General features: G+C 38.1%; 2 protein-coding genes and 2 long non-coding RNA genes across 5 annotated transcripts; 2 read left to right on the forward strand and 2 right to left on the reverse strand.

Moving 5' to 3' along the window:
* Positions 1–1339: 1339 nt before the first annotated feature.
* LOC132792536 (uncharacterized) lies at positions 1340–19099 on the forward strand. Its single transcript, XR_009633014.1, has 3 exons — positions 1340–1506; positions 17910–18500; positions 18562–19099. It is a non-coding gene; the product is annotated as an uncharacterized LOC132792536 (long non-coding RNA).
* Positions 2471–5388, reverse strand: LOC132791978 (membrane-bound alkaline phosphatase). Its single transcript, XM_060801153.1, has 3 exons — positions 5260–5388; positions 3195–4354; positions 2471–2900 (listed from the first exon to the last, which is right to left on the reverse strand). Exons 1-3 carry the CDS (start codon positions 5327–5329, stop codon positions 2571–2573), a joined length of 1560 nt encoding a protein of 519 aa, XP_060657136.1. The 5' UTR covers positions 5330–5388; the 3' UTR covers positions 2471–2570.
* Positions 5834–9007, reverse strand: LOC132791979 (odorant receptor 45b). The gene is made up of 6 exons (XM_060801154.1): positions 8493–9007; positions 8244–8434; positions 8018–8193; positions 6794–6892; positions 6564–6716; positions 5834–6475 (listed from the first exon to the last, which is right to left on the reverse strand). The coding sequence occupies exons 1-6, from the start codon at positions 9005–9007 to the stop codon at positions 6425–6427; spliced, it is 1185 nt and encodes a 394-aa protein (XP_060657137.1). The 3' UTR covers positions 5834–6424.
* On the forward strand, positions 10800–11853 carry LOC132792189 (uncharacterized). Of its 2 annotated transcripts, none has more exons than XR_009632977.1 (3): positions 10800–10954; positions 11009–11296; positions 11356–11853. It is a non-coding gene; the product is annotated as an uncharacterized LOC132792189 (long non-coding RNA). The 2 variants fall into 2 exon arrangements; XR_009632976.1 differs by having other exon boundaries at positions 11009–11292.
* Positions 19100–19201: the final 102 nt, after the last annotated feature.

A 19201-nucleotide genomic window follows, 5' to 3' on the forward strand; every position in this document is an offset into this window, starting at 1 on the left:
AGACACGTAGAATCGAAAATAAATTACATGCTTCCGATTGCACGAAGCTGAAACGTGTCCTCCTCAAAAAAAATATAGGAGGAGCACATGCTTCCAAAGACACATATGTATGTACATACATATCTAGTGATTTATGTATGTATAATATAATATCAGTATGTTCATACCTTTATGATTCGAAGAATATAATATTTAGAGTTGAAAGTTTGTCGAGCTTTTAAATGCTAGTATTATTTATATTTTTAGCATGAAAAACTTTACAAAAACTATAAAAAGAACACCTAGGCAATTGGTAAACGTGTTTGTTTAAATAATAACAAATGGTAATTTAGAAATAATTTAAAAATAAATTTAAAAATTGTAATCACTTTAATTTTTAATTCAATCAATAAATTAGAGTTAAGAATGATTTCAATTAAAGATTTTTAAGAAGACTCCTTTTTGGGTTTTGAATAAAGTCGTATAATATGTCTTATTATAGAGCGATGCATTATATAGAGCATGTGTGCCAAAACTCGTAACATTGAAAAGCAGAGAGTGATTAGAAAAGCCAAAGCCGAAGATGCAAATAGAGGTTAAATAGAGGTTAAATTTTAAAAGTTGTCTAAAGCAATCCTAGTCATAATCGGTCTTCGAGCTTAAATGTGCATGACTTCGTCCAACCTTGGGATCGTTTTGGTAATCTCAGCAGCATCAGCAAATTTTGTCAATTACTGTAAACTTGCAAATATCGCGATCCCTGCACACAATGTGTGTCACACCAAGCCTTATGGCAGGACATTATGCGCCAGAAAGTATGCAATACAAACGTTAATCCAATTCGTAGCTACAACTAGAACTAAAGGAAATAACGTTGGCTAATCCGGCAATAGCCGCATTTTAATTAACTTAATTGCTTTTCCTTGGCCTATCAGATGATTTCTCAAATGAAATGCAATTTTTTGTATGTGCTAGAATTCAACTGATAAAGGCTGACATGATGTTGGTCACATTAACTTATCGCAGAAACCAAAAGCATAATTAAATTTCCATTAAACGTTCGCAGTTTTCGATAATTTAAAGTTCGGAATTCGAGAGCTGTCAGTAAAAGCAACATTTAAAGTGCCGCCGCAGTTTAATTAAGTGCTACGTCAATTTGCCACACAAAATGAGATAATAATCAATTTTTAATTATTGAAAAGCCTTTCAAACTTGATGTATACCGATAAACATCAATATCAGAGCGCCAACTGTTATCGGAGACAGCTTGAGGTTAGTGTTGCACAGCACGTCACTAAAATGGTGTATCGAAGGATCGTCACAATTATCGATAAACGTAAAAAGTCTAGTGTTGAGCCGAATGTAATTAAAATGGCATTTATTAAATTAAATTGCAAAAGTGCGCGCATTCTCGACATTTTTTATAATTGTGTGCTGTTTTTCAATTTTTCTATTTTGTTTTGTCCAATGTGCATTGCTAACTAGTGATAAGCGTGAATACTTTGTTTGCTGCAAAATAAAACAAAGGTGAGTGCAATTTACGAACGTATCTCTTAATTAAATTTTGCAACATATTTGTACCCTGTCATCCATGACTTAATCGCACCCATAACGTGCTTGACAATAGCCAAAACTATATGCTATATATGCTGGTCGTAGTCATCTAATTGGAATAACAGGCATTGCATCCAATTGCCCCACAGTCTCTTGGCCAACAGGTCGTCGTTGCTCGCACACCTGTGCGGCCGACAGATTTGCGCAATTACAAGAGCAAACCTACGAGCTGCGGTTGGTGGTAACATGCTGGCTGCCTGCGGCTTTGGTCTGGTCGTGGACCAGTGATCAAATTGTGCTGCAGCAGTTGCCTGCTACCATAAACTAGAAGCTGACGTTGTCAATCCAAATGGGATTTAAATGCAATTTCGTTGCACAGCAGCTGACGTAAGTAGAGCGCACACACACACGCACACATTTGGACAATTGAAGTGTGTGCAGTCTATGCACAGGTGGCGCTTTAATTTCGAGTGTGTTTAACGGAATTTTAGCGTAACCTAGCGAGAACTGAAAAGTGTAACCATACTTTGCTCAGAGGTAAAATACTAAAATCGTTAATGTACCGATTTATGAGCATTTGACCCACATTAAACTTGCATTTTAGCATTTATATCTATTTAACACTCTTCTTTCGCAAACGCGTTCACAAGTTATCAATCACTTTTATTGACCAATTGATTGATTCAGGTCGAACTAAACACTAAGCACTGCAGTTGCCTGTTGATTGTTAATTGAAATCGAATTTGAGCTGCAAACAGATTACGAGTGAATTGCGATTGAGGTACAGCTGTTAGCTGCTGTTATAAGGGAATTGCCAGGAAATTGCTTCTCTGCGCTTCTGTCGCTGCCAATTGGCATTCAATTAAAAGCCATTCGATTTGCCAATGGCCACTGCAGAGCGACTAAAACATAAAATAAACGTCAATAGACTGAGAAGTGCATTTTTGCTGTATTCGTCTTTTAATTGCATTTTACATGCTGCAACAAACAGAAATGGAATTCCTCCTTTTTTTTTATTTTTGTTTTTTTGAGACTGACTAAACATTGGCATAAGGTCCAATGCCGGCAGCTCTGGCCATTAAAGCTGGAATATTGGCCTGTTCGTAAGTGCCACTGAAATACTGAGCATAGGGGCCCGAAGCAAAGACAGCCACATCGTCGCCTCCATGCGTGTCGGCACTGAGAGGCACCATGGCTGGACTCACGTAGAGCGGATTCTTGGTGTCCTTCTCCGTGATGACCTTACGACCCTCGGCTTGACCGAAGCTGGCATAGTAACCAGGTCCGTTAGCATAGGAGAGAATGTTATAGGGAATATTGTCGTCGCCCAGAGTGCCCGACAGACCAGTAATGTCCTGAGTGCGTTCCTGCAAAGAAAATGTTGTCAGACAATTTAAAAATATCCATTCCGATTTAACCCAGTTGTGCAAAATGTGAAGCCTTCTAGTTCTTACTATTTAGGTTAAAGCTTCTTTACCCAGATTTAACACTTTTGCTGAGGGAATTATGCGAAATGTCAAGGTTTAACAACTAGGAAGCCTTGGCAGCCTTCTAGCTCTTACAGTTAAGGTTGTTTCGCTCAAATATAACCCATTTATCGGTTATTCTGTACGTCAACAGTTCAGCACAAGAAGAGTTTCGTATAGATAAAGTAAGCTTACCGGATAGCCATTAATGCTGAACACGTGCGAGTGATCGGATGTGACCACGATGAGTGTGTCCTCCTCGGAAGTCAGTTCACGAGCCTTCTGGATAGCCCTGGCAAACTCGGCAGTGTCCTCGAGCGAGCGACGTGCATAGTTGTCGTGATGGGCCATGTCAATGCGTGCGCCCTCGACGAACAGGAAGTAACCATTCTCATTGCGCTGCAGCACCTTCAGAGCCGTCTCGGTCAGTTCGGTGAGTGAGGGATCAGCCAAGTGGCTGAGGTCGTGATTGCGTTCACGATCGCCATCGTAGGGCAGATGATCGTTGGCAAACAGACCGAGCAGATAATCAGTCTTATCGAGATCGAGCTGCTGCAGACCCTTGCGACTCCACACATAGTTGGCAGAGACGTTCCTCGACTGCTTCTCGGCCAGCCACTCGTTGATGAGATTGCGTCCGTCGAGTCGGTAGCCTCGCTGACCGGCCTCATCACGCACTGTGTTGTTAAGGAAGTTCTTCTTGCCGCCACCCAAGATAACCTTAAGGTTCTTGCCCACCTCCCATTCGACCAGTTGGCGAGCAATGTCAATGGTCTCCTCTGGATTGCAGCCAGCCTCCACGACCTCCATATCATTCTCCCAGTTGCGATCCGCAGTGTGTGCATAAACGCCGGCGGGCGAAGCGTGCGTGACACGAGCGGTCGTAACGAAACCCGCATCCTTGCCAGCATCTTGTGCCCACTTGGCAATGCTATCGACATGATCTTCTTCACCGTTGGCTGCAGTGCAGTCGTAGCGTGGCACATTCGCATTCACTCCAATCGTGCCGTAGTTGCCCTTCACGCCACCCAAATACGCGGTAGCTGTGCATGCCGAGTCAGCCACCTGACGGTTGACGCAGTACGTCTTCGATAGACCCGTGTAGGGGAACTGCTCAAAGTACACCTTCTCGGAGCTGTCGCCCAGCAGATTGCGTGTCGCTGTAATTGTGTGAATGGACATACCATCGCCCAGGAACATGATCACATTCTTGGCACGATTTGTGTTCACCGCCTGCAGAGATTCCAGCTTGGCGGCCAGCGTCTGCTGTGCTTTCTCTCGCCAGTAGGCGCTCTCCGCTTCCGCCTCGTTCTTTAGGCCAAGGGAGGCGCGGGCATGGCGTGCATGTTGATGGTCTGCAATTGAGGGTTTATTGCGATTATTTACTGTAGACAGTGGAGAGCGTAAATAACCAATTATAGTAAAGTTACTTAAAGTACTAAATTACTAATCGCCAGTGGTCATGTGCGTATCGCCTTCCGTATCACCTTGGCGAGTTTGTTTTACGATCAAGATAAGCGTTCATCTGCTAATAACAAACAACCTGAACAAACATTCTTTTGCGTGTTTCTCAAATTGCTGGGCGACTTTGCTCAGCTCTTAAAAAATAATTGCAAGGAAAGAATTTTAGGTACTTCATTTTATAAAAGATCCAAAAAAGTCTTATATTTATTATTCATTCATGGAAAATATATTGAATTGCTTGTCATAAAACAAAGATTTACTTCTATTCATTATTTTATTTCCAACAAAACATAATAATATAAGAAACTAATTAACATTTCCTTAACTTTTGAGCTTTATGAAAATAGTGTTCACGCAATTGTGGGAAATTCTTTGACTAATTAAGAAGCTGATAATATTTATCAAATTTCAATCGTTACACAATGTTGAACACGTTTCGTTCATAAATCAATAAACTAAACTTTTGTGCTATTCTTAAGTGCGAATAATGTGCAAAATTTAAGTATAGTTTTTTTTTTCATTCATTCGCTTCATTTATAGATAAAGTTTATAATCCGTTAATCGAAGTCGAATAAACAAATGTGTTAGCTCACATGAAATATTTTTGCTCAATTGAAACTAATTGGGCTAAGTGAATAAATGACTATTGAAAAGCAAAAGGAATACCGGCTTTAAATATAAGTATTTAGCTCATTCTACATTCAACTTATTATCCGAATTATTTTTGTAATCTTTATCCAAATTTTAAGCCACAAAATAAAAAAAAGAATTATGCCCCTTTGTTAGCTTTACCCACCTCGATGTGCGCTGGACAAAACGATGAGTAGAACGGTGGCAAGCAGCCGCAGATTGAATATGAATCCCATTTTCGAATCTCACTCTTCGGACTTGTGGCGAGATCAGCCTTCGAAAGTGCACTAAAAGTAGCGTGTGGGCAGTTTGGGTTTCATTGTGGGCCAACTAACTAATCGAGTCGATGGGAACAGAAAATCTAATCAGCAATTCTTGGTAATCAAAATGCCAAAATCAAATCGCCCAAATGGATTTATGGTCAGCAAATTGAGGTATTAACTGTTAAGCACGTAAAAAAGATGGATTCACGTGTTCAAGATGCGGACAAGGAGCTTAACTTTGATGTAAGCAAGCTCGGGTCGGCTTATTGTTGCAGCATGCAAAAAACCAACAACAAAAACAACAAAAATCATAACAACAGCAACAATAAAGTAGCCTCAGTCAATTTTGAGCTCGTTACGTATACGAGGCGTATGCCTGATGGCCAATGGGCAAAGTCCGGCAACGGGGTGAAAACTGAAAACTGAAAACTGGCAAACTGGCTGGCATTTTCTTATGTCAGAAGCCTGCAGGCGCTTTTAATCAACCGGGTTCATATATATGTATATATTTATGTATGTATGTATGTGAACAGAAGAGTCCTTTGTGTTGTTGTTGTGTCCTCGTTACTGAAGCCTTTTGACGTCAATGCCAGTTGGTAACTGGCTGTTGTTGTCGTTGTCGTTGTTGCGCCACAAAGTAAATTGAAATGAGTAAAGTCAAAAATACGAAAATTTCTTATACGAACTCTTCCGAAATTCAAATTGCAAATACTATAAGTAAACTGGCTGAGGAATTGTGTGAGAAACAAAGCTGCTGTAAAACTGAAAATTCCTTGGCAAATCATTGAACTGTGTCAACACAAATTCCTGCAATATTTTCATAAATTCAACAAATTATTTACGTACATACACTGCAAATATTTGAGTAATGCCGTAAAGGGGGGAGCAAAGGAATGATGTTTTTTCTACTGATGAAAATCGTCTCTCGGGTGCATAAAAAGTGCTGCATACTTTTAGGGTAAGTGCGAAGTGACAGACACTTGAAAAAGTATTCGCATGCAAGCGAATCTCTTGGCGCCAGCAACTTGATGCAATTTATTTTTCTTCTTATTTTGTCTCTTACCGAGACTAGAGAATGGTTTTGGCCAGCGCCACAATGGAGCCCGTAAACTTGATGACCTGCAGGGGGAAAACGAACAAAAAAAACAAAATAGGGAAAGAAAATGTGTATGAGAGTTAACAATTGTCAAAGTTGCATTCAACGCACCGCTGTGAAGACCGGCAACGAGGGCGCAAAGAAGGGCACTTGCACCATGATGGGTCGCTGGGCGCGCATGATGAGCAGATAGACACGCTGTCGCACCTTGCGATCCCACTGATACCAGTAGCTATTGTATGCCGATTCACCCAGTTCCAGGCTCTGCAAAACCAAACACAGTTACATGCATTGTGTGGTACTTGGGACCCTTCTTTTTGCTTTCGTTGTGCTCAACTCACCGCCATGGACATTTCGGTGCCTCCGTAACAGTAGAGAAAGAGACACGAGCTCACCGTGCTGGCGTAGACCACGTAGCGAATGATATTGTACCCAGAATACTAAGAAATTCGCAAATCAAAGTTTGTTTTTTTTGTTTGTTTTTTTGCACAGTGATAAGCTGAGCACGTCTCGATAGCACTCATATGATATCATCTACAGTACGTATGCCGTAATTGCTTTAAGCCGTAGCGAAATTAAATGTGATGTCAAATCCAATTATTAAAGTACTACTCTTCAGCTGCATGATATTTCTATATACAAATTTCGGTTTTTCCAATTTTCGAGTAGATATGGCAAGGTGATTGAAGCAGCTAAAGTTAACTACTTAACTGACTTTAAAACCGTTTATGTATTGAAGGTATTCATTATTCATTCGAGTGGCAAGTTTTTGTATCGGTTTTTCATCGTTACATTTGCCAAGTGTAGTAATTTTTTAAGCTCTGATATTTTCCATATAAATATCTATATTCATATAATAGAACATTCACTCAAGACTTTATTATCTTCATGACAAGAGGCCTCCAAATTTGATTTCTGTTTCTCATCATTACTTTTCTAAAATCTTGTAGTTTGATAAGCTCTCATACCTTCTATCTATGCAATTCATTGAAAGTTGTACTATCTTTTTTGATACAATACTTAAAATTGTATCTTTTCATTTTTTTGATCAATAATAATTCAACAAGTTGATGTACAACTATCGATATTAATATATTGCACCTTATACAAAAGAACATTTTAGTTCTATCATTACTTTTGTAAGCTCTGCTGTCTTCATTGAAATATCGATATTAATGTAACAGGACTTTACTTGAAAGTTTACTATACTATTATTACTATTATTATTTCTTTTTCAAAGTCATGAAGTTTGTTATGCTCTCCTATCTTATTCATTTAAAATTATAGTATATTATTCGATACAAAACTCAAAATGTAATCTTTTTTTACCTTTTTGTCATCACGACTACCAAATTGTTGTAACTCTTTAAGCTCTCCTATCTTCACACAAATACTGCCTGAATACAAAACTCTACATTTTATTTCTGTCTATCATCATTACTTTTTTAAAGTAAGCTTTGCTAACTTCATACACATAACGATATTAATAAATAGCACTTACTTTCAAACACTTGAATGTAAATCTCTTTATCTGTCAAATCAATTTATACTACTGTCATGCTCACCATAAGTATATCGATAACACTGGTGGCTATCACCAAGCTGGCTGATAGGAACTGAGCAAAAGTGGGCGCTGCCATAATCGCTGAGAAACGCTCCACAATGCCAACGATATCGTTGTGGCGATCGATGATATTGTGCAGCTGCTGACAGCACTTTTTCGACTCGCCTTCGCTGAGATCTGCCAGTGAAATAATTGTTAGTTAATTCATTAATGCGTCAGCAACTTACCATAACGCATGGATTTAAGCACACGTTGAATGTCCATTTGCAGTGCTTTCAGCAGAAAAGTGACGTAGAGCGTAAAGCTGAAGAAGAAGCCATCGGTGGCCACAAAGGCATAGACTGTGACTTGACCGTACCAAGTGGAATAGAGATAAGCCAGCGGATACAAAGGCAAACGGTGAGCGATGGCAGGAAAGCTAAACAGAAATATGGAACTACATAAAGAGTGAGAGGAGAATTTACTCTAGTGCCTACTGCATTCTGAAGGGCATGTCGTATTTGAAGGGCTCGTGGCGCAGTGACCACATCTCCCACAAGGAGCGCAGCACAAATGCCGCCGTGTTAATGGAGCCCAGCGTGAACATAAGCATACTCAACAGCGTGGCCATGCGGTAGTAGCGACGCTTCAACTCATCCCGCTGCTCGCCACTCTGCTGTTCGGTCAGCTGACGAATGCGACCCATGAGCAGGGCCACCTCGGAGCGACTGTACCACATGCAGGCCATCTTGTAGAGCGTCGTCAGGCTGCAGGCCAGTGGGCAGAAGGCATCCATGGCATCGACGGGACTGATGCGTATGTAAAACCAGCCAAAACTGAACTCAGCCTGGCAACAATGCGCCAGATTCATAAAGTTAAAGATGAGCCAAGCAGTCGACCAGATGGTGGGCTTCTTCTCGAAGCGCAGACCGAGGAGACTGAACGAGTATCTCGTGGAGAAGAAGAGATCCTTGTGCAGCGGATAGTTGCGGCTCAGAAATCGTGGATACATGGTGACCAACTAATTGCAAGGATTGCTGACCACTGTATTTATACAGATGTGTGTGAATGCCGAATTGACCACAATTAAACACATTTTGAAATTATAATTGGATTGCGTAATTTCGTAATTATGGTAACCAAAAACAGAATCTGGTAACACGCAGCTTTTGGTTTGTGTGGTTAATAACATGATGAGGTTAACTAATTGGTCCCGTGTTTTGATACATGTTTGGCATATCAAATGGCTTAATTACGACGGGCGAAAGGATTGAACACCCTTGGCTTAATTGAATTGACCCCCAAAGGTCGTTTGAAATTCATCTAAACACGCGTTTTTATTTAGAATCCGCTTTTAAAATGTGAAATTAACTTTTCTTTCCTATTGTATGCGCAATGCTAATTGAAGCGCAAGTCATGGCATAACTTTCTGGGTTCTTGAACTCACAGTCCAAAATAAAAGTTTAACAATAAGAATGCATACATATTTATTTATATAGTATATATATTGTATGTAGCGTTGGAATAAAGCAAAGCATCTCTGTGGCTGCTGCTGCTGCCTCGTTGTCACTCAATTATAAATTTAAATGAATCTGCCTTGCGAGCAATCCAATAATGTCCCGATATACATATATAGGTCACTATGTTTTGTTGCCTCTTTTGAGCAGAGAGTTCTTCTTGCATACATATATTTCTCCCTTACCTTTTATGTAGATATCTTCGACATCTGTTTGTGATTCCCCATTTATGCATGCAGCTCACGACAAACCTCAAAAACTGGGTTCAATCCCTTTCAAGTTATTCAATTAGCATCAGCAAACATTGCTCTGAAATAAAGAGTTTACAATTTTGCAGGGCGCAAATAAATTCAAATAAATTATAAGAAGACAAATCATTATACCCGCTACCCATAGGGTAGAAGGAAATTATAACTTTGTGCCGGCAGGAAATGTATGTAACAGGTAGAAGGAGGCATCTCCGACCATATAAAGTATATATATTCTTGATCAGCGTCAATAGCCGAGACGATATAGCCATGTCCGTCTGTCCGTCTGTGTCTCTGTCCGTCTGTGTGTCTGTCCGTCTGTCCGTATGAACACCTAGATCTCAGAGACTATAAAAGATAGAGCTATAAATTTTTTTCGACAGCATTTGTTATGTTTGCACGCAGATCAAGTTTGTTTCAAATTTGCCCACTTGCGCCCCCGCAAATCAAAAAAATCGTAATTTTGAAGCTAGAGTTGCGAATTTGGTATATACTATAATTACTATAGTAGTTATGATTCCTGAAAATTTGGTTGCGATCAGATAAAAATTGTGGAAGTTATTAAAGAAATACTTTTGTATGGGCAAAAACGCCTACTTACAAGGGGTCTTAATTGCTTTGGCCGACAATCTGGTACATTGTGCCGTCTATGGTATATTTTGAATGGTGTGCTGTATCGGTATACCAAACGTACCATTTGGTATATTTTTAGTATTTTTAGTATTTTCGGTATATTTTGAAAATAATACCGCAATATTTTGCCCTTATTAAAAATGGGTAGCGGGTATCTCACAGTCGAGCACACTCGACTGTAAGTTTCTTACTTGTTTTTGTATTGAATTGGAATACAGTAATTAAAATTAAATTAAACAATAATGACAGCCCAAGTTGGAACTTTAAATTGGGTTTATTTACGAATTCTAACTATTAGATTTGATTTGTTGTAGATTAATAAGTGTAAAATTTTAATTGGACTAATTAAAATAGAAATGACATAAAATTCAAGTATATTTTGAAAATAAGAGCAAGAATGAAAAAATATAAATACAAATTGTACTAAATTTAAAAATCCTAATTGAATAAATTCAACTTACGTCATAAAATTGCGTTAGTTTACCTTATTAAGCAAAAGATCGAAAAAGAAAATTGCAATACTGACAGCTGGACAGTGGCTGTCGTTAGTCTGTGTAATAAGTATTATCACGTGCTGACATGTAAATCGCTTTTAATTAAGTTGCAATCTCACAGCTTCGGACTATTTGTCATTCATTGCGTATACGCAATCAAATTTGAGCGCATATTGATTTTGGCCAAAGGAAACCTCATCATTATTTGGCAGCCAGCTGTGACAATGCTGGCCATCGTTTTAGCGCCACACACACACACACACAGACACCGAGAGAGTGAGTTGTGGTAACTGCCAACGTTTATGGCCAATATGCATGCATATGCAGAGCGTGGCAGCGTGTCGACACCGATATCACCAATATTGACATCGACTCCTTTCGCTGATATCATCATCGCAGTGAAATGTAAGTAAGTTACAGCCAAAGTAACTGAGGCAAGAAATGAACTGAAGGCAGCTCTACCCTTAGACACCCACCGACCCACCCATTCAGTCGTCGTCGTTGTGGTGCTACTGTTTGACTTTTATGACAACAAACAAATAAAGGAAACTAACTCACGCACACGCAACCACCGAGTGGAGAGAAGAGCTCAGCGCCAACCCCGTGAATGTTTTTGAATGCTTTCACATGCGAATGGAATGCGAGGGGGCGTGTGCGGGGGGGCTTTGCGCCACACCCTGTTTGACCCACACACACATACATACACACTCACACACACACCCAAAAATCCACCCCCGCAGCAGCTGGAAATAGACCCTGGAAAATGTTCGTTGTATAACTTTGGCGTTGTTTTTGTTGTTGTTGTTGCTGTTGCCGATGATGATCCTGCAACAGCAGTGGCAGCAAGCAGTAAGCAGCAAGTAGCAAGTGGCAAGTGGCAAGTGGAAAAGGTGTGCCACTGTAAACGAGTCGCGGAAAAATCTGAAATCAGGCCATGGTGTCATGAGGAAAACCCAGTCGGCAACAACCAGAAAATAAACCAGTTTTTTCTTTTTCGTTTTTTTTCTCATTCTCTCTCTCTTTCGTTTTGCCTTTGGCGCTGTTTGTATTTCGCAGAGACATTCGTAAAATGTGCTTGTACTTGTGCCCTACATTGGCCGCGGCCCCTGGCTGTAAAAGGGGGACGTGAGGTCGGGGTGTGTTGTGCTGGAAAACGCGAATCGAGTTTTTCCGACCGCTGCACCAGTTGAGGTTGAGTCACGACCGATTCGCTTGGATTTTGTGGAAACAGGTTGATTTTCCTGTTGTCGTCGTCGTCGTTGTTGTTGGCCCCGACTCTCGTCTCGTCTCATCTCTTTGCGTCGCCGTTGGCCATTAGCCAAATGGGATTTCACACGCTTCCTTGGCCCGCTCGCATTGCAGTCAAGCCTGATGCGAGTTCCACACGCCAGCAGCGCAACGTTGACATGGCCCACTTACTGGCCCCTGTTCCGCTGGCTGTTCTCCTCTTGCTCTCGCTCCGCTTTTCCTACTCCTTCTCCTCGCTTGATCAATTATTAAAACTCACTCAGTTAGCCCAACAACTCTTGTATTTCCACACATTATACGAGAATTTTTTGGTTTTTAGCTCTTTTTGGTGGGGATTTTAGCTTGGCTGAGCGCACATATTTGCTGCATAAATGATATATATTGCTTGGGCGGCACCACTCAAGTGTCATAAATCCGCTTGGGATGCCCTCTGACTTTTCCATTTCAGTTCTTTCACTCTCTCGCTGTCTCTCTCTCTCTCTCTTTCTCTCTGTCTCTACGAAATCTCTTTATCTTTATCGCCAGTTTGCCACCAACGCTTTAGCACTAAGTATGCTCTACATTTGTCTGTACTACACATGTTTAGAGGGTGTGACGAGGGGGCTTTGCATTGCTGCAGTGTCATGGTGCGGGGGAGGTTTGAAACTAATGCTGACAGGCCTCATGTTAATGTCCATTACGATAAGCGTCAACGATGACAGCTGACAACTACGTGCCCCGTATCATCAAGAAGAGTTCAGCAGCTTAAGTATTGAGGGTATTTCCCGCTGGAAATAAGTATTAAAAAATATACAATTTCATTTGAAAATATATTAAATATAATAGCAGTATTTTAGTAATTTGCATTGGTTGAATGATAATTATAATGAAAGGTCTCACTATTGCTGTACTAAGCGTATTTCTTGTTAGAAATGAATATTAAAGTCTCAAAATATAATTTGCAAAACCTAAGCAATCTTGAAATTAAACTGTATTTATTATTTAGTCATTAAATGCGTAATTAACTGTAGAAAAATAATAATCCCCACATCATTAGTAAGGATGCTTCTAGATTGAGATAAGTATTAAACAAGTTAGAAAGCTACAGTCGAGTGTGCACGACTGTGAGATACCCGCTACCCATTTTGAATAAAAGCAAAATATTGCGGTATTATTTTCAAAATATACCGAAAATACTAAAAATATACCAAATGGTATATTTGGTATATCGATATAGTACCACATTCAAAATATACCATACAATGTACCAGATTGTCGGCCAAAGCAACTAAGACCCCTAGTAAGTAGGCGTTTTTGCCCATACAAAAGTATTTCTTTAATACCTTCCAGAATTTTATCTGATCGCAATCAAATTTTCAGGACTCATAAATACTATAGTTATTATTGTATACACCAAAAAATTATAGCTCTATCTCTTATAGTCTCTGAGATCTAGGTGTTCATACGGACGGACGGACAGACAGACAAACGGACATGGCTAGATCGTCCCGGCTGTTGACGCTGATCAAGAATATATATATTATAGGGTCGGAGATGCCTCCTTCTACCTGTTACATACATTTCCTGTCGGCATGGGTAGCGGGTATAAAAATGTAAAATTTATTTTTTAAATACCTAATCATTTTTTAGATTAAATATTACTCGCAGTATTTTAGCATATTTCAAACTAAATACATTTGCAGTATTTTAGTAATTTCCACACAATATTGCATTTATCATTTAGTCATTAAATGCGTGATTATCTTTAAAAAATTAATGACAAATCCCCACATCATTAAATTAGTAATTCCTTGTATTCATAGGGTACTTCCCGCAAGTTATATTCCCTTACTATATTTACATTTAAGTTATGATTCACAAATACAATAGAATTTGCAATACTATAAGTAAAGCTCATTAATGTTTGTCATTTAATATCAGTTCTACAATTTATTAACCTTTTAAGTTGGTCCGTCCTTGGCTTGGCTCCATTTTCAGTTCAATTCGCATTGCAATGCGGGAAAAGTCGAAGTCGACTCATTGTTTTAATTTGCAGTAAGGCGTTAATTATAATTAAAACTATTGAGCTAAACAAATGTGTGCATAAATAAATAGGCGAACGGCAGCGAGACATGCCACATATTATTCACTCAGCGATGTAGATAGCTTGTAGTCTTTGTTGTACAATAGTTGTACATAGATCAAGCATGACACAATACAATTTGTGCACTGCGGCTCTTTGTGATTCCCTCCCCCGCTCATTGCCTCCCAACGCTCTCTGTGGCCATAGAGTGTGGCTCGTCTCGTGTCGTCTCGCATCGACTGACGTGACGTGACATAAGCTAAATTGTTTTAAATTTTTGTCGAATCGCTTTTCAAATGACTGCATTCAGCATTGAGAGTCACTATTATTGCCAGCTATACCCTGTATAAAATAGGAAAGGGGTAATAAGGTTAAAAAGAATATGTATAAAAGTTGTAAAAATGTAAAAACTTTAGTAAACTTTTAATAAAGAAATTATACCGAACATAAAATATCAGAGAAATATTGTTAGGTGTTTTAGAGATATAAACAAGTCCTCATATTGGAATTATATTGGGAACATATTACATACATATGTATATAGTTTTTTGGAAAATGAAAAAATAAAAATTTATAATAAAACAGAATTGAAAAAAGGATTATCCAATAAAATTAAAATTAAAACAACAATCATAAACAATGTAAAAAGAGATTGTAACAATATACTATTATATACTAATTAAATAGAATAATACTGATCTGACCTTCAAATTACCCTTAAAAAAAAGTACTTTTTAGTCGATCGCTTTGTCTTACACCAGGCATAATTATGTATAATGAAACCTACAATAATTGAAGTTGTTGCGTTATCGAGCAGCTGTCATGTGCTTGGGGTTTGCCCATAACTAGCTCTGCCAAGATCTTCAAAGGCAACGTGGAAAGCCTAACCTAAAGCGTCTAATAACGACATCTGTTGCTGGGGCTGCTGTTGCTTTTACTGTTGTTGCCTTTGTTGTTGTGGTCAATAGTGCACGACATAATTGCTGATTGAATGAGGCTGTCAACTGACGTCAGCTCCAACTGATTAATGACAATTAGTGAGCCGCTAGTCTATATAGATCTATCTCATGGCCCGCCCTATGCCCCCCCACACACACACAGACACACACACACACACACCCACGCAGAGAGTGTAATAAAGCGTTCCAAGAATTCGGCAGCTTTTCTAATATACATATCTTAATACATATAAACAAATATACATATGTATGTAGTATATAGTCATGTAATTCCATTGCCAACACGCAAACCAGACCGAGGACAAGTCACGCCACATCTTTATGTTGTTCTCGAGACATTTCACTCTCGCCAAAAGGAACTAGACTCCCATTTTGTTGTTGCCTTTGTGGCGCCATAAATCTGCAGTTTGTGGCACTCACAAGTCGCATGTCGCTTGGCAATTGGACAAATGGCTTCAAAACTGGCGCAACACTCGCATAAAAAACTTTATACATTCGCGTGTCCCACAATGGAAGCATTTTAATTTGTGTAAAATCTTGAATCTAACCCCTCAATTGTTCTGTTTTGACTTGTTGCCGTTGTCACGTACGACTGACAGAAAACCCGAACTACCAAAAGCCATTAGCTGACAAAAAGTTAGTACATGAAACTATTTTCAAATCGTTACCAAGTTGACCAGAAATTTGGCTTTGTCTCCGTTCACAAATTCACAGATGCTAAATTTGAAGTTTTACAGACAACATGTATTTATTTTTATGAAATTCACATTTAAATGATTTTGTATGAGAAATGTTTAGTTTCTTATTTAATTGAAAAATGAATAATCAGTTTGAATCACGGTAAATGTATTCAAAACAATCTCCGACATTATTAAAAACGAGAGGCGTTTGTTGAGAGTAGCTGTGCCAAATATTTCAATCTTTGTGCTCTGACAACTTAGTTGAAGTGTCATTTGACTGATCTGCAAAATTGAAATAAAAATTATCGAAAAATCAAAGAAAAATACATGCATTATTGTACTCACAACGCGATCCACGTAAACATCTTGAGACTTCGAGTGTCCTAAAATTGATATAGTCTCTGGGATAAGATCAGAAACAGTCCCAGCCAAGTTGTTGAATACGTAGAATTCTGCGAATTCGAAGAAAATATATGCCAATAGGTTATAGTCAACCATTGGAGACCATGTTTCTCGCACTTGAAGTCGAATGTACATATATCCTCCCAATATACAGGTGCAAAGCGTTTGTGTAGGATACCACAGTATTAAATGTCGAAAAGTGTCACAAAATTTTCCGCAAACATTGATTAGATTCTGTTGTCGATTAAAGAACTCCTGCAATTCATCAAGTTGAACTTTTCCAGCCAGCAATTCTTTAAGCTGCGATTTTAATCCGATGCCACAATAAGATATTTTCCAGAGAATTTCATAAGATAATAGGGATATTGCAAAAGTAATATTATATGTCCAGCATGAGTACAAAATATAGATCATCTTAACAGAAACTTCTTTAGGTCGACGCATATAATCCCATTGTATTTGAATGCCGATATTTATGCAGATGATAAACAGTTTTTTATACAGCAGTAAATAAAGATATTTATGGCCAGTGGCTGTTGGCATATTCCGATTTAACGTTTCTAGCGTTTTCATTATGCGTTGAATTGAACGTTGTTGGAATCGAGCACAGTATAGAGTCGAAATTATTACAATCATATGAATACTGACAAAAAACCAATTGCCAATGGTCATCCAGTTTGAGGACATGTGAGTGATAATTTCCGGGTTTTCAGTTAGAGCATCAAATATAAGGAGAGGAATTCCAAAAGCCAGTAGCAGATTGTGAATGAAGCTATATACTCTCAGATACTTTGATCTCTGTAAACGACCCGTTTTTAGATTGGGAAAATATTGGATTATGCCATGGATAGCCTCAAAGTAACCGATTAACACTTCTACTCTCTTCATAGTTGCGACAACTAAAATCGTATAGAACAAATACAGAACGCTTACAGAAAATCAATTAGTTTAATGGGAACTAGAACTTGGTGGCAATAGCTAAAAGCTATAGCTATAGTTCAGAGATAAGAACTTTCCGATGAACCTAAAGTCGAATTAAGCAGTATCATATAATAAAATGATCTATCAGAAAGAACCCAACTGTGACTGCCTATGATATCTTGATGAAAGCTATAATACTAAATATTTAAGAGAGCATTAATTGGTTCCTGTTTTTATAATATTGAATTCCATTAAAGTTTTTTTAATTATTCGATAATTACAAACAATTTGATAGAATTAAACATTACATCTAAATTTAAATATACTAATAATGTTATAGACAAAATTATAGAAGTACATCTTTTAGTTATGTATTTTTTTTTTCATTATGTTATGTCACAATAGTTAAGTTAGGAATATAATGGAGTACTTAATGACTTTACGTTTTGTATAAATAAACATTATTATATTTTTATTAAATTGATTTCATTTTACAATTGAAAATCTTAAATTCTATTCATCGTGTTGACTATTAAATTTCCCAAAGAAATAATAATCATTTTGGATCATATACAAGATGTTTAAGATCACCTCTGAGACAGCAATAAATGAGAGTCGATTGTTGACAGTAGCAATATTATAAATTTTAATTTTCGTGTTCTGACAACTAAGTTGCAAAGTCATCCAGTTAATCTGTATTAGAGAGATCTATTGAAACCAAAATTACATTTATTAAACTTCAACTTACAGTGCGTTCCAAGTGAGGATCTTGAAGATTCAATCGCCCTAAGATAGCTATGGTATCTGGGATGAGATCAGAAACTTTCCGGGCCAAGTTGTTAAAAGCATAAAAATCGGCGAATGTAAAAGTGACAAATAAAACGGACAAAATCGAGGCCTCAGAATAAAATGACTCTATAACTTCTATCCGAATGAAAAAGTATCCACATAGAACACAGGCAAAAATGATGCGAGCAGTAGTCCACAACATTAAATGTCGAAAAGTGCCACAATATTCACGACAGACATTAATGAGCTCCTGTTGTCGTTTGAAGAACTCTTGTAAATCATGAAGATCGACTGGTTTCGCCAACAACTGTTCCAGATGAGTCCTTAATCCCTTGCCACAAAAACATAGTTTCCAAAGAATTTCATATTTAAATAGAGATATGCCAAAAACAATATTATGCGAACAGAATGAATACAGAATGTAGAACATGTGGACCGAACACGATTTGGGCCATCGTTTATAATTCCAATAGCTCTGAAGTACAGCATTAAAGCATGTAATAAAAACTCTTACATACAGCATAGTATAAAGATATCTCTGATCTTTCACAGGTGGGTAAATGTGTTTCATCTTTTCTAGTTTTTCCATTATGCGTTGAATTGAATTTTGCAGATATTGCGCACAGTACACAGTCGAGATTATAACAATCGTATCAAGGAAACATTGGCACAAAGCTCCATAATTAAGCCAATTTGAAAATTGTAGAAATTCAGTTTCTGGACCTTGTGTCGTCAAATCCAGGAATACAAAGGGAGTTCCACATATCATTACGAAATGATAAAAAATACTGTACACCTTCAATATTTTTGATCTCTTTAAGCGACCCGTTTGTAATTCCGGATAATAGTGAGTTATTCCATTTAACGCTTGAAACCAACCGATATAAACTTCGAACTTCTTCATGATGATGAGAACTAAAACCGTTTAAGCAATAATGTTGCAATTAATTTAATGGCGTCGAATATTATCAAGTAACTGTCACTCGCAAATTTTAAATTCTTGCTTCTTCATGCAGAAACCCCAACCAATGTGGAACTTGATAATAAACTTTTTATTTGAACTTTCGTAATTTTATCATTAACTAAATTGGATAATTACCTATCGTGGCTACAATCAAGAAGTCTGCCCTCAGTATTAAAATAGTAAAACCTCTTATACTTTGAGACACTTTCTTAAGAAAGTCTGACAAGTACTCTTTTCTCTTATATTAAATTATTAATATTTTATTATAATATTTATTATTTGTTGATAG

Source organism: Drosophila nasuta, chromosome 3 (genome assembly GCF_023558535.2).
Source record: "Drosophila nasuta strain 15112-1781.00 chromosome 3, ASM2355853v1, whole genome shotgun sequence".
Lineage (NCBI taxonomy): Eukaryota > Metazoa > Arthropoda > Insecta > Diptera > Drosophilidae > Drosophila > Drosophila nasuta.

Excerpts from the sequence above, each read along its gene's own strand:
- LOC132791978 (XM_060801153.1), bottom strand. The coding sequence starts at position 5,329 with ATGGGATTCATATTCAATCTGCGGCTGCTTGCCACCGTTCTACTCATC. Across the intron at positions 4,355-5,259 it reads TTTGTCCAGCGCACATCGAG|ACCATCAACATGCACGCCAT; the intron begins GTGGGTAAAGCT and ends CCTCAATTGCAG. Across the intron at positions 2,901-3,194 it reads TCAGCATTAATGGCTATCCG|GAACGCACTCAGGACATTAC; the intron begins GTAAGCTTACTT and ends TTTTCTTTGCAG.
- LOC132791979 (XM_060801154.1), bottom strand. The coding sequence starts at position 9,007 with ATGTATCCACGATTTCTGAGCCGCAACTATCCGCTGCACAAGGATCTC. Across the intron at positions 6,893-8,017 it reads GTGTTATCGATATACTTATG|TATTCTGGGTACAATATCAT; the intron begins GTGAGCATGACA and ends CGAATTTCTTAG. Across the intron at positions 6,717-6,793 it reads GCACCGAAATGTCCATGGCG|AGCCTGGAACTGGGTGAATC; the intron begins GTGAGTTGAGCA and ends TTGGTTTTGCAG.